The sequence below is a fragment of the Dermacentor albipictus genome, chromosome 1, assembly GCF_038994185.2.
Source record: "Dermacentor albipictus isolate Rhodes 1998 colony chromosome 1, USDA_Dalb.pri_finalv2, whole genome shotgun sequence".
Taxonomy (NCBI): Eukaryota; Metazoa; Arthropoda; class Arachnida; order Ixodida; family Ixodidae; genus Dermacentor; species Dermacentor albipictus.
The window spans coordinates 521690651-521706548 of record NC_091821.1 but is presented as its reverse complement, the minus strand read 5'-3'; the positions used below and the strand labels follow the sequence as shown (position 1 = coordinate 521706548).

At 48.5% G+C, this 15898-nt stretch overlaps 1 protein-coding gene across 4 annotated transcripts in view; it reads right to left on the bottom strand.

Annotated features, from left to right (window-relative positions):
• The window catches only part of Bap60 (Brahma-associated protein 60), a 334908-nt gene that overhangs the window by 251387 nt on the left and 67623 nt on the right, over positions 1–15898 (bottom strand). For all 4 annotated transcript variants that reach the window (XM_065439899.1, XM_065439898.1, XM_065439900.1 and 1 more), the window contains one exon: positions 12988–13073. In XM_065439899.1, the coding sequence (XP_065295971.1) occupies positions 12988–13073 (86 nt within the window). The remainder of the gene's footprint in view (positions 1–12987; positions 13074–15898) is intronic.

Here is a 15898-nt window from a genome sequence, read left to right as displayed (position 1 = left end):
ACGATGGGGGCCCGCTTGATATAGCGTCGCCATTTTGGCCTTTCGTTAGTGTCCCTGTAAATAAAGTGCATATAGCACTGGGCTTCAAATACACGTAACATTAATTTGGTGGAGGTGGACGTTCCCCATACCCGTCATGGAGCTGCGCAGCGGTCGCAACAGCGACAGTGCAAATTAGGCTCCTGCTGGCAGCACTTCATCTACACAACCGTCTCCGCCTGCAGCCCCGACCTACGTCGCCGTTTCCCCCCCTCAGGATCCTAGTGTTTTCAACGGAGTTGGCAGTCCTGATGTTGACGACTGGCTCCGCTTATACGAACGTGTCAACACCAGTCCCAGGTGGGATCCGACTATTATGCTTGCGAACGTTCTTTTTTACCTCAACGGAGCTCCACTTGCATGGTTCCAGACTCATGAAGAGGAGATCTCGAGCTGGGATCTCTTCAAAGAAAAGCTCCGCGACCTGTTTGGCAATCCGTTCGGTCGCCAAGTCAATGCCAAGAAAGCCCTTTCCACACGTGTGCAGACGTCGACCGAGTACTACGTGTCGTACATTCTCTATGTCTTGGCCCTTTGTGCCAAGGCTGACCCGACCATGTCTGAGGACGATAAGGTTAATCACGTCCTCAAAGGCACTGCTGACGACACCTTCAATTTAGTGGTGCTTACGAACGTTCATAGGAGGTTCCGTTCATAGGAGGTTCCGGACAGGCCGCCATTGGAATATGAACCTGGCAACGTTTAACGCTAGAACGTTATCTAGTGAGGCGAGTCTAGCAGTGCTATTGGAGGAATTAGAGGGAAGTAAATGAGATATAATAGGGCTCAGTGAAGTTAGGAGGCCAAAAGAAGCATATACAGTGTTGAAAAGCAGGCACGTCCTGTGCTACCGGGGCTTAGCGGAGAGAAGAGAACTAGGAGTCGGATTCCTGGTTAATAAGAATATAGCTGGTAACATACAGGAATTCTATAGCATTAACGAGAGGGTGGCAGGTCTTCTTGTGAAACTTAATAAGAGGTACAAAATGAAGATTGTACAGGTCTACGCCCCTACATCCAATCATGATGACCAGGAAGTCGAAAGCTTCTATGAAGACGTGGAATCGGCGATGGGTAGAGTGAAAACTAAATACACTATACTAATGGGCGATTTTAATGCCAAGGTAGGCAAGAAGCAGGCTGGAGACAAGGCAGTGGGCGAATATGGCATAGGCACTAGGAATAGCAGGGGAGAGTTATTAGTAGAGTTTGCGGAACAGAATAATATGAGGATAATGAATACCTTCTTCCGCAAGCGGGATAGCCGAAAGTGGACGTGGAGGAGCCCGAACGGCGAGACTAGAAATGAAATAGACTTCATACTCTGCGCTAACCCTGGCATCATACAAGATGTGGACGTGCTCGGCAAGGTGCGCTGCAGTGACCACAGGATGGTAAGAACTCGAATTAGCCTAGACCTGAGGAGGGAACGGAAGAAACTGGTACATAAGAAGCCGATTAATGAGTTAGCGGTAAGAGGGAAAATAGAGGAATTCCAGATCAAGCTACAGAACAGGTATTCAGCTTTAACTCAGGAAGAGGACCTTAGTGTTGAAGCAATGAACGACAATCTTGTGGGCATCATTAAGGAGTGTGCAATGGAAGTCTGTGGTAACTCCGTTAGGCAGGATACCAGCAAACTATCGCAGGAGACGAAAGATCTGATCAAGAAACGCCAATGTATGAAAGCATCTAACCCTACAGCTAGAATAGAACTGGGAGAACTTTCGAAGTTAATCAACAAGCGTAAGACAGCTGACATAAGGAAGTATAATATGGATAGAATTGAACATGCTCTCAGGAATGGAGGAAGCCTAAAAACAGTGAAGAAGAAACTAGGAATTGGCAAGAATCAGATGTATGCGTTAAGAGACAAAGCCGGCAATATCACTACAAATATGGATGAGATAGGTCAAGTGGCTGAGGAGTTCTATAGATTTATACAGTACCAGTGGCACCCACGACGATAATGGAAGAGAAAATAGTCTAGAGGAATTCGAAATACCGAAGGTAACGCCAGAAGAAGTAAAGAAAGCCTTAGGAGATATGCAAAGGGGGAAGGCAGCTGGGGAGGATCAGGTAACAGCAGATTTGTTGAAGGATGGTGGACAGATTCTTCTAGAGAAACTGGCCACCCTGTATACGCAATGCCTCATGACCTCGAGCGTACCGGAATCATGGAAGAACGCTAACATAATCCTAATCCATAAGAAAGGGGACGCCAAACACTTGAAAAATTATAGACCGATCAGCTTACTGTCCGTTGCCTACAAAGTATTTACTAAGGTAATTGCAAATAGAATCAGGAACACCTTAGACTTCTGTCAACCAAAGGACCAGGCAGGATTCCGTAAAGGCTACTCAACAATAGACCATATTCACACTATCAATCAAGTGATAGAGAAATGTGCAGAATATAACCAACCCTTATATATAGCTTTCATTGATTACGAGAAAGCGTTTGATTCAGTCGAAACCTCAGCAGTCATGGAGCAATTAAGGAATCAGGGTGTAGATGAGCCATATGTAAAAATACTGGAAGATATCTATAGCGGCTCCACAGCCACCGTAGTCCTCCATAAAGCAAGCAACAAAATCCCAATAAAGAAAGGCGTCAGGCAGGGAGATACGATATCTCCAATGCTATTCACAGCATGTTTACAGGAGGTATTCAGAGACCTGGATTGGGAAGAATTGGGGATAAAAGTTAATGGAGAATACCTTAGTAACTTGCGATTCGCTGATGATATTGCCTTGCTTAGTAACTCAGGGGACCAATTGCAATGCATGCTCACTGACCTGGAGAGGCAAAGCAGAAGAGTGGGTCTAAAAATTAATCTGCAGAAAACTAAAGTAATGCTTAACAGTCTCGGGAGAAAACAGCAATTTACAATAGGCAGCGAGGCACTGTAAGTCGTAAGGGAATACATCTACTTAGGGCAGGTAGTGACGGCGGATCCGGATCATGAGACGGAAATAATCAGAAGAATAAGAATGGGCTGGGGTGCGTTTGGCAGGCATTCCCAAATCATGAACAGCAGGTTGCCATTATCCCTCAAGAGAAAAGTATATAATAGCTGTGTCTTACCAGTACTCGCCTACGAGGCAGAAACCTGGAGGCTTACGAAAAGGGTTCTCCTCAAATTGAGGACGACACAACGAGCTATGGAAAGAAGAATGATAGGTGTAACGTTAAGGGATAAGAAAAGAGCAGATTGGGTGAGGGAACAAACGCGAGTTAATGACATCTTAGTTGAAATCAAGAAAAAGAAATGCGCATGGGCAGGACATGTAATGAGGAGGGAAGATAACCGATGGTCATTAAGGGTTACGGACTGGATCCCAAGGGAAGGGAAGCGTAGCAGGGGGCGGCAGAAAGTTAGGTGGGCGGATGAGATTAAGAAGTTTGCAGGCACGGCATGGCCACAATTAGTACATGACCGGGGTTGTTGGAGAAGCATGGGAGAGGCCTTTGCCCTGCAGTGGGCGCAACCAGGCTGCTGCTGCTGATGATGATGATGACGAACGTCATCAGCATTGATACGATCCTCAAGGAGTGCCGCCGTCTCGAGCATGCTAAAAGCCACCGGGTATCCCAGCACATCACGCGACTTCCCAACACAGCTGCTACGTCATCCTGCGAGGACCTCTTCCACCGGCCGTCGCGATGTGACAACTTGAACCACATCATTCGTCGTGAGGTTGAAGCGGCAAAACCGGCGGCCCCTTCATTCCCGTCACCTGATCATTCTCCGGTGACAATCTCCTTGATCCAGGCCGTTGTCCGTCAAGAGTTGTCCAACGTCGGTCTGCACTCCATTCGTTCCGTATGCTCGGAACCTCTCTCTCCACGCACGGCCCCACCACGCCCTTCTTACTCTTATGGAGAGCGCAACCCCTCCGAATGGCGAACCGTGGACGATAAGCCGATCTGTTTTAACTGCCGACGCATTGGACATGTCGCTCGCCACTGCCGCAGCCGCTGGAGTTCTCCGACGCGCTATTATTCTGATTACTCCCCTCGCCCCTCTAGCGCATTCTTTTGTTTCGCCCCCTCTATGCCCGCTCCATCATCTGAACCTGCGACACCTTTGACACGACTCCGCTATTCCCGCTCACCTTCTCCCTCCCGCCGCCAATCTCGCTCGCCCCCGTCACGCTGTGCTCCTTCTCCGACCTACTCGCCGCACCCCTAACCGGAAAACTACACAGTGAAGCTTCTGGAGGTGAAGCTGCAATGACGACATTAGCACGAAATCCTCACTTCACATTACCCACGAACAAGAATCTTTTGAACGTTCTCGTCAACAATGTCCCTGTGTGCGCGTTGATTGACACCGGGGCGCATGTGTCCAGTACGAGTGCTGCTCTTCGCCGTCAGCTCAAGAAAGTTCCGACGCCCGCCCCGAACAGAGTTGTACAAGTTGCCAACAGAGGGACTGTCACTATTGTTGGCATGTGTTATGCCCGACTCACCACTGCTGACAGACACACCGTCCTCTTCACCGTCATCGAGCATTGCCCTCACGAACTCATTCTCGGTCTGGATTTCCTTGCCAATCATTCTGCCCTCATTGACTGTTCTGGCGGCTCCCTTCGCCTTGACTTGCCTCTTCTTGCCGGCCCTGTGGACCCGCCTCCAAGCCATTTGAGCTGCATGGATTTTATTCGCCTACCGCCTCACTCTGTGACACACGTCGACTTGTTTTCCTCACCAGCTGTACCTGATGGTAATTACGTGGTCGCACCAATTCTGGCAGTTATCCTTACACATGGTGTTACCGTGCCGCACACTGTGCTGACAATTACTGGCAACCGCACCTGCCTTCCCCTTGTCAATTTCGCGCTAACCACGCAAGTTCTGCCTCAGGGGATTTCATTGGCTATACTTAGCACTTTGTAGGATGATGAGATCGAGCCATTCACAGTGGAAGATCGTCACAGCTCAGCCCATACCGCGACGTCATCGCACGGTACTGACGTCGACATTGAGAAGATGGTTTCCTCTGACTTAACACCTGCTCAAGCTGAAGCTCTTTGCTGCGTTCTTGAAGGCTATCGCGACATTTTTTACTTTGACAATCGACCCTTAGGTCAAACGTCCGTCGTGACCCATCGCATAAATACTGGCGATGCGAACCCTATTCACCAATGTCGATATCGTGTTTCTATGTCAGAACGAGCTGTTATCCAACAAGAAGTCAAAAAGATGCTTGCAAAGGACATTATCGAGCCTACTCGTAGTCCCTGGGCTTCTCCCGTCATACTTGTCAAAAAGAAAGATGGAACGTGGCGTTTTTGTGTAGATTATCGCCACCTGAACAAAATCACAAAAAAGGACGTGTACCCTTTGCCAAGTATTGATGACGCTCTAGACTGCCTGTACGGTGCCACCTATTTTTCTTCTATCGACTTACGGTCCGGCTACTGGCAGATATCCGTCAACTACATGGACAGAGAAAAGACTGCATTTGTTACCCCTGACGGCCTTTATCAGTCCAAGGTGATGCCTTTCGGTCTCTGTAACGTGCCCCCCACCTTCGAATGAATGATGGACTCTTTGCTTCAGGGGTTCAAGTGGTCCACCTGCTTGTGCTATCTGGACGACGTCATCATTTATTCGTCCACATTTGACACGCATCTAGACCGTCTTTCAGCGATTCTTGACGCGTTCCGCCACGCCAGTCTCAAGCTGAACTCGTCAAAATGTCACTTCGCTGGCCGCCAAATCACCGTCCTTGGACACCTCATGGACGCCAGAGGCGTGAGACCCGATCCAGACAAAATTCGCGCCGTTACAAAATTTCCTGTTCCGAAGTCTACCAAGGATGTTTGTAGTTTCGTAGGGCTATGCTCTTATTTCCGACGCTTTGTGAAGGATTTTGCGACCATCGCACGTCCCCTTACCGACCTCTTGAAGAAAGACGCCCCATTTTCTTGGGGACCTGACCATGCCGCATCTTTTTCGCAGCTCACTACTCTCCTTACCACGCCTCCAATTCTGGCCCCCTTTGACCCGTCTGCCTCAACAGAAGTTCGAACTGATGCCAGTGGTCACGGCATAGGAGCAGTGTTAGCACAACGCCAACGTGGACATGATCGCGTTATAGCCCATGCCAGCCGACTTCTATCACCCGCCGAGCGCAATCATTCAATCACAGAGCGCAAGTGCCTCGCTCTTGTGTGGGCTGTTGCGAAGTTTTGTCCATACTTGTACGGATGCCCCTTCTGTGTCATCACTGATCATCATGCGCTCTGCTGGCTATCCTCGCTTAAGGACCTCACGGGACGACTCGCTCGCTGGGCGTTACGCCTGCAAGAATATACTTGCTCCGTGGTATATAAGACGGAACGCTTGCACCAGGATGCCGATTGTTTGTCCCGCTACCCCGTCGACGAACCAACTGATGCGGACGCCATCGCTTGCGTTTTCTCTGTGTCCCAGTTGCTTGAAATCGGCAACAAGCAACGCCGCGATCCTTCATTACAAGCCCTCATCGACCGTCTAGAGTCAACGCCTGGCGACGCCTCTCTCCGGATGTTTCTCCTTAAGGAGGGGACATTATACCGCCGCAATTTCGATCCACATGGCCTTGACCTTCTACTCGTAATTCCATCGCACGTGCGTTCGACTGTCCTCCAACAACTTCACCACGCTCCCTTGGCTGAACACTTGGGCGTCTCGCGCACATACGACCGTGTACGACGTCGATTCTTTTGGCCGGGTCTCGCCCGCTCCGTGCGGCGCTACGTTGCTGCTTGTGAGCCCTGTCAGCGCCGGCAGAAGCCCTCCACACCTCCAGCTGGATATCTGCAGCCAATCGACATCCCACCGGAACCCTTTTTCCGTGTTGGTCTAGACCTTCTTGGACCGTTTCCTCTTTCGGGCTCCGGAAATAAATGGGTCGCCGTCGCTACTGATTACGCTAAGTGGTACGCAATTACCAGAGCCCTTCAAACAAGTTGCGCGACTGATGTTGCTGACTTTCTGCTCTATGACATCATTTTAGTGCGCGGTGCTCCGCACCAATTACTCACTGACCGTGGCCGCAGCTTTCTGTCGGCAGTCGTCGAGGACATCCTCCGCTCCTGCTCGACAAAGCACAAGTTGAGCACGTCCTACCACCCACCAACGGCCTCGCGGAGCGCCTCAACCGGACCATCACCGACATGCTTTCGAAGTATGTTGCGACCGACCACCACGACTGGGATCATCACTTACCATATGTGATGTTCGCGTATAATTCATCGCGTGACGACACCGCCGGCTATTCACCATTCTATCTCCTATATGGCCAAGAACTCGCGTTGCCTTTAGACACTTTGTTGCCCTCGGCCAAGCATTCAGCCACTGAATACGCCCGCGATGCGATCGCACACGCCGACCACGCGCGCCAGCTCGCCCGCACCCGTCTCGAGGCTTCACAGGAGCATGAGAGACGCCTCTTTGATTGCCACCATCATGACGTGCACTTTACTCCGGGTTCTCTGGTGCTTCTTCTCTGGTCACCCATTCGACATGTGGGCCTTTCAGAAAAGCTGCTGTCGCGCTACACTGGCCCATACCGTGTGGTGCGACAAGTGACCGATGTTACGTATGAAGTCATCCCCGCCGACTTCTCAGCGTCATCGTCGGCTGCAAGTGACATCGTTCACGTGGCGAGACTAAAGCCATACCACACACCTTTAACCGCGGATGTGTAGATTAGGCACCGGGACGGTGCTTCTACTGCCGGGGGTGATGCTACGGAACAGCCGCCACAGTGTGGCTGCACTGAGGAAGAGGAAGACGACGGGGGCCCGCTTGATATAGCGTCGCCATTTTGGCCTTCTGTTAGTGTCCCTGTAAATAAAGTGTATAGAGCATTGGGCTTCAGCTACACGTAACTATATCAACAGCAGTGTCCCCCCTGAAAAGGACTGTCGTCACGTTGTTAGTGCGAAGAGAAAGCAAATGTCCTCGGCAGCTTTTCAAGCAGCTACAAAGCGGAGGGGGAGAGGAAATCCGCATCCAGATTATTCCCCTGGAGCCTTCTGAGCCATTGGCTGACAATTTTATGCAGCCAGGAGAATAAAATGCTTTTTTCACATGGTGACTAGCATTTTCCACTTTTCTCAACATACTTCTTTCGGTAACCAGCAATTTTCCGGGGGAATAGTTACTTGCCTAATCATCCAATTTGAATAACTTTTGCTTTATCTGATAGCAAGGCTCCCAGGGAGTGCAATTAGTATATAATACTACATTTCTCCACCTTGAAACATATTGAAATATAGAAGTTAAAAAAAATTATATTGCATATCAAGTTACTACTTAGAACTTTTGTAACTTTGAATAGAACAAAGATAGAAACATGAGACAATGCTTATTGCAATCCTTGAGCATTCAGGAATATGTTCACATAACTTTTACATTTCTTACTGCAAAACATTTTCTGCCAGTCATCCCAAAACATGGGAACAGCAAAGGTTGTATAAAATATTTTTCTCATTATACAGAGAAAAACTAATTACATATTTGCGTCAAATACATTAAATTACATATTAACTACAAATTTCATTCTTCTAGCAACAATATCAATAATGGTATTGCTCGAGACCCAGGTCCCCCCTTAAGAAGTTCATTCCGAATACGAGTGATTTGCAGCACTCCGGTAGAATCCCAAATGTGGCAACAAAAGCTTTGTTAGCGATCGTGACTCTTGCCTGTAGGTGTCATTATCTGGCCTCCAGTGTTTCGAATGTAAGAACCCGTCCATTTCATTCTCACTTGCCTGTAGGTGTCATTATCTGGCCTCCAGTGTTTCGAATGTAAGAACCCGTCCATTTCATTCTCACTTCTTTGGGTTTGTCTGCCAGCGGCTCGCTCATTATAGAAAAGTTCGCGCCGGTGTTGACTATAGCCGTCATTTTGTGCGTGTCGATCCTTACAGCGAGGTAGGCAGTCACAGTTTTGTCGGTGTCGCCCTTTTTTGGCAAAAGTGGGGGATTTTCGGCAAATTGAGGACTTGCAACCTTCCCCCCAGAAGTCGCTGCTTTCAGTTTCCCCACCGTGGGCTGGGAGACCGACCACTGGCGATGTCAGTAAAACTTCGGCTGCTCACAAAGAAAAACATGCTAGAGACTGTGAGCAGGATTGTAGATTAGATGGGCTCACTTGCCAGCCAGCATGGCTGTCGTCGAAGGAGGCACAGCTTTCATCAAACAAGCGGCGCGTAGTGGCATGTGGACCTCCACCAGTGTCACAGGTCACAAAGACACGGGCTTTATTGCGGCAAGTCGCAGTACCGCATTGTACTTGAAAAGGACGTGCAGAATGCAGGCCAGCACAAAAGAACGTTCTCTTCTTCTCTTTATCGTGATCATACTCTCGAGCGGCCCGGTCATTGTCTGTCCCCATCAGGGTGTAGCTGGCACAAATAGTGACGTGGCAATAAGTAGAGTTTCCACTTTTTGTCGTGCAATCACAGCAGTGCGTTGTCCCCGTTGGACGTCCCGGCAGAACAACAAGCCTCAACATCACAACAACAGACCCAAAGCGCCCTGTGCATTTGTGCGTGAAGCCACAACATCATTTCAGCGCCGTGCTCGAGAGCATTGTGCAAATAAGGACGTGCGTCATGCAGAGGCTTGGATAAAAAACACCGGATGCTCAGCATACAAGAAAAATTGGACATTGTTCGTGCTATCGAACGTGGCACAAAGAAGTCGGCGCTGGCACGTCACAGGGATCTACTGTTGACTACAAGGTGTGGCATTTGGAATGCGAAGCAGTTGCTCAGCAGCCCTGGTGCGACCGCAAAGAGATGTCGGCTACGAGGTTCGAATTTTCGCCATTGTTGTCTCTGTTGTTGCCGAAGTGTCGCCTAACGATAGTCATGAGGACAAGACGAAAAGCGACAGCACGGGCGATGCAAGCCCGACAGCAGCAGCACTGCGCGTTACATCAGCCTCATGAATGCAATCGTTGCGACGAGAACAGTAACCCGCAATGAGAAAAGCATCCTACGACTTCTGCAGCGCTGCCACGCCTGTGCACAGAGAATATACAACGCCAACAAGGAATCTGCCATGCAAGTGTTTGCCAAGAAGAGGGGGCTGGCTGAAAAGCTGACTCGCAGCTTCAGTAAGTTTGAGGCCGCTGTCAAGCTGCTAGGCCACCACGGCATAAAACAAAAACAACAGAGTAAAGCAATGGTTTGGGCTAATTGTTAATCCATACTACGTACTGTTTAAAGGGCCCCTCACCAGGGCTGGCCATTTTGAGCTGATAAGCACAGAGCATACAATGCGCACCAACGATCGTGTTTGCAAAGAATTATATCGCTACGCGCCATGGAAAGGTCTGAAATTTCAATCTGCACACCATTTTCCCTTCTCCTCACAGCCGCTACACTCCAAGCCGAATGGTGACGTACTCGCATTCCTGAGCCTACATACTCGAGTCCGTAGTGTGGCGTCGCTTGTGGTGACACGTGACTTCGAGAATTATTCAAGGCACCATCTGTTATTTGTGTGATCTGTTGCTTGAATTGACGAATTGAAATTTGGAGAAATAATAATAAACACACGAACAGAATGTCTGCGTGTTTTTTGTTTTACTTCGCACCGAACCAAACGAGATGTACTTCAACTTCGTCTACTTGTTCGCACGGTCGTGCGGTCACGTGCGCAGGTACCGAAACTGTGCCATTTTTTAGCGTGTTCCAGTGCGTGATCATGCTCTGCGATCCACTTGTTCTGCCTCAGTGTTCGTGTAGCACGATTTATGCTGCTAGTCAAGTGTTCTTGTGCACAGTGCGCAAAAGCATGCGGTGTGCAAAACGAGACATTAAAACAGCTCGCGCGCATGCCGTCAGCAGAATGACAACTGACTTCTGCGTGCTGGAGCACGCAGAAGTCAGTTGCCGATGCCCCTCCTGGCATACGCCCTAAAGTAAGTGTCATACCTTACATGCACGGGATATCCCAAAACTTGAAAAAGATGGCCCAAAGGGCAAATGTAAGAGTTGTTTTTTCTGCTCCCAACAAGCTCGGCAGGCTTTGCAGGCTGACGGATTCAAATGCCGTCCGTTCCGATAAGTGCAGAAAGCATCACCGCAAAAAGTTTGTAGAGTGTGTCCACCAGGTGGTGTACAACCTCCCGCTTTCACGTGGGAAGAAATATATTGGACAAACTGGGCATTGCCTCAATGATCGGCTCCCAAACACAGCAACAATGTAAAAAACGGCTCTGGTGGTTTCTTGGCGATCCACTATCGCGATCATGGATGGAAACCTCGAGGATCAATGCACGATTGTTTCCTGTGGCAGCACGCAGCTCATCCGTGAAATATCTGAAGCGCAGATGATCGCGAAATTGGGTGATACGTGTTTTAACTTCCCATCTCTGGCTTTCAAAGAAAAAGAATTAAGTTTCTTGGACATGGCATCACATGACTCGTAACTATGTTACATGAATTCGCAGTTCACTTTCTTGTAAGTGCATGCGCGGTCTATGCTGCCTGCCATGTATAAAATCGACGCAGTGGCACCATAAACTTAGTTCAAAGTTTGCGCTTGGTGTGTCGTCTTCTCTCAAGTCCGTGTCGTTTTTCTGTCGCGCAATATCATTTAGGCAGTGTCGCACCACTGTCAAAACTGCACATTGATAGAACAAATGCCTGCTTCTGTATTATGTTCTCTCGAATAGTGGGCCAGGACCCACATGGCAATGGTCTGATGTTCATGCCCATACACGTGTGCGAGCTTAATCTGCCTGGTAACACTGACGTTGCATCCGTGCTGCACATGTGAATGAAGGAAAAGCAGAGGGGCTTTTGTCACTGCGTGACATCACAAGAGTTTCTCACTACATTACCTAAAGGGAAATCTAGTGCTGCTGCACTGTTGTATGCATGAGAACGCCAGTATTTGGCGGCTTCGGATTAGCATCGTCCTCGGAGAGCCAGGACACCTTGAAAATGTGCCTGGCTAGTACCGTTTCGTCTGTCAAATGATTAATTTCCTACTAAAACAGCACGTAAAGAGCTGTTTTAGCCATATTATCACACAAAAAACATTATTTGTTCAATTGTGGGGACTTGTGATAGGATGTCCAATTATATGAAACATAAAAAGTATCAGCGGGCTGCTAAAGTTGGAGGACAGATTACAAGGTCCACGCTCGCTTTGGAACAGTTTGTTGTCTGTTCTTGCTTTTCATGGCTTGATTCTACATTGTAGGTGAGTAAACTTCATTGAAAGGTGTACTATGGGTGAAAGAAAAACTTTTAATGAAGATTTCATTTTAAGAGCGCATTACCTTGTGTAGTCATGTCCCCGTTTTAGACGAAGCCTCGTACAACACCAGTGAACACAAGCCCCCTTATACCGTCATTCCCGTGATGGCACAGCGCTCATTAGGAAACTCCCATAGACAGTGGTGCCAGATTTCCCTATAGGTAACACAGTGAGAAACTCGATGTGTGACAACAGAGCGTGGAGCAGTTCCCCGTGCGGGTAATCCTTTAATGGACACCTAGGCGAGGCGACAGTGAAAGGGATTAATGCTGTCTCAGTGTCTTCGCGCCATGTAAGTGTTACCTCAAACAAACATAACGAGCAACATTACAATACTCTTGGTCTCACAGTGCCAGTGCTTTTGTTGGTCTACTAACTACATTGGTTGGTCTTTGTTTTTCTTTCTTTTGTGTGGGATACTGTTGATAAATGCCAAGTCGCAAGATGTTTTCTGCCAAGATTTCTCTAGGAACCTTTCAAGTAGTTTACTGCTGAATCACTGAAACATTAACAAAATTAGTTATACAGCTCGAACTGCAACTTGGCTATGCAGAGTCTCAGCTGTTCTACCAGTGGCAGTAGCTCAGTATGAAATTTTATGCCCAGAGCTCTTTTTAGGCATGTGATGCATGTGGCCCCCACCCAGCTATAAAATTGGAGGCTCACCTGGTAGTATGGGCGAGGCGGTGCCGAACGATCAGGTGGGGGCCGCATGCCCCCGGGGGGTCCCGGAGATGGCACCATCCCTCCACCTGCATGCCCACACACAACACTGTCTGGCTTCCTTAGAGCACCAAAGCGAGTGGAGAATAAATGCAGGAACAGCTCAGCACTGGAATTGTGAATTGCTTGCAGTAATGTGCAAGCACTGTAGTTTCACCAAAAGATCCCTGAAGCAATTTTAGCTGTATTGAAAACAATCATTTAGAAATTTCTTTAAATGTTTTCTGAAGAAGAATGGCACATTAAAGAGCCACAAGTGGTTGATTCCTCATCTGTGGCCATAATTCCCAGTACTCTATGCATTCATATCCCATTATGCAGCGCCGCAAGAGTTGTTGATTACTTCTGGTTGATTTAAACCACCTATGTTCCATCATCTCTTTTCAATGTTTCGTTCCAAGTGATGGTGGCTTCAAGGTCAATTTTACGTTGTGTTTGTGCATTCTCAATTGCTGCACAACCCTGTACTGCAGAGGGACAAACCCTGGCTTCCACAGCGAGTGCAATGCTGTCGAGTCACAGTGCTGAAAGTGCTTGCATGCATCGGGCATGTTTCTTGCTCCCCCCAAAAGAAGGCAGTGCTGCTGCTGTGCTCATTCTTTTCTTCAAAAGAATGAAGCGCAACTTTGTGTGAGATAACCTCTTCTGCAACCCTACAGTGGTTCATCTCTGGCACATTATTTCTCATCCCTCCTCTACGTCCACGCCACCCATTGAGCCCAAAATGCTTTAGTCCACTCCCTTTCTTTGCATATGTGCAAACAAGGATCATTGCAGACATGTGCATTCCCAGGCAGTAGCATTTTGAAGACATGTTTACTGCAGCTGCGTTTTTATTTTCACAGGTAAACACACCATTAGTGCAACAACATGCTTAGACAGACATTAAAGGCAAATACAGGGTGTTTAATAAGTTGACATTTCCAAATTCTGCAAAATTTCCTGAGTGACACAGAACTTTGTTTTATGTCAAGACAGGCTGCCAAAGTCACGCCCAATGCTTCCACTCTCTAGTAAGCATGCTAAAAAATAAACGAAAAGAACTTGATCCAGTTTGAATAGTAAGGAGTAGCATTTATCTTATTAAAAAATCAATCAGAAGGGAGGGATTAGCAAAATGCACAGCGAATGAAATATTGTTGAAAGAAGAAAGCAGGCCCACGAGTGTAAAATAATGTAGAGTATTTACAACTGGTGTAAATGGCGTTCAGGCAACAGGCAGTCTTCGTCTTCCTCTAGTCAGTGTCGCCTTCTTTTTTCCCTTCACCGTAACAATCCCCTCCCGGCAGGGTTAGCTCCGTCCTGGTGCAAGTTATAGAGCCTCAATTAATGGGGGGTCATGTGGTTTGAGCCTGCCAACGTGAACAACATCGCTGGTGACGTTGGGAGGCACTGAAGGCTGACCAACTGGGGTGATCTCGTATGTCACGTCGGACAGTTAACACAAGATCTGGTACAGACTAGAATAACGGGCAAGTAGTTTTTACGATGAGCCGACGAGAGGTGAAGGCGTCCAGTGAAGGACAAGGGAACCAGGTGAAAAAAGGCGGCCTCGGTGCTGAAGGCCATAGCGTCGCTTTTGAGAATCTTGCGAGACTGTGAGGCAACGACAGGTGACCTATCGGGCCTGAGCGGCTAAGAAAATAGCATCGTGAGCGTAACCAGTGCTAGGTGATTGTACTGCTAAAGGTAGCAACATGTCGAAGGGCAAGGTGGGGTCACGACCATACACAAGGTAAAATGGCGAAAATTCGGCAGTGTTGTGATGGGATGAGTTGTATGCGAAAGTGATGTATGGTAAATCGACGTTCCAGTCGCGGTGATCGTCAGAAACGTACACAGCCAGCATTTCAGTTAGTGTGCGGTTGAGTCACTCGGTGAGGCCATTCGTTTGAGGGTGGTACACAGTAGCAAGCTAGTGTTCTGTAGAACAGGAGCAGAGCAGATCATCAACGACCTTCGATAGAAAGTAGAGGCCGCGATCCGTGAGTAACTGGCAAGGGGCACCGTGGTGCAGGATGACGTGGTAGAGTAAGAAGTCGGTGACATCTGTAGCACAGCTTGTTGGCATCGCTCGTGCGATGGCATATCTCATGACATAATCTGTTAATACAGCAATCCATTTGTTTCCTTTAATGGAAATTGAAAAGGGGCCAAGGAGGTCGAGGCCCACATGGAAGAAGGGCTCTGTAGGGATATCAATTGGATGAAGCAAACCAGCAGGAGGCATAGCAGGCATCTTCCGGCGCTGACACAGGTCGTAACAAGTGACATAACGGCGCACAGAGCGATAAATGCCGCGCCAGAAAAAACGGTGCCGCAGGCGGTCATAAGTACAAGTGATGCCCAGATGTCCAGCAGTAGGAGCATCGTGAAGTTGCTGGAGCACGGCCAGTCGAAGGTGCTTGGGAATGACTAGGAGGAGCTCTGGGCCATCAGTACGCACGCTACGACAGTATTAAGTTCCATCGTGCAAGGTGAACCTCCAGAGGGATGGGTCAATGGGTGAGGAGCTCAGGCGTTCCCTAAGTGTTCAAAGAACAGGATCTTGGCGTTGCTCGTCGCCAATATGGAGGAAGCCGGAGAGGGATAGAACACTGATGTCCGAGTCTGCATCGGTATCGTCCAGTTGACCCATGGGATTGCGGGACAGGCAGTCAGCATCCTTATGCAGGCACCCTGACTTATACATAATGGAAAATGTATATTCCTGTAGACACAATGCCCAACGTGCAAGTCCTCCAGTTGGGTCCTTCAAAAAGGAGATCCAGCAGAGGGCGTGATGATCGGTTACGACGCAGAAGCTCCGACCGAAAAGGTATGGTCGAAATTTCTCGACCGCCCATACGAGCGT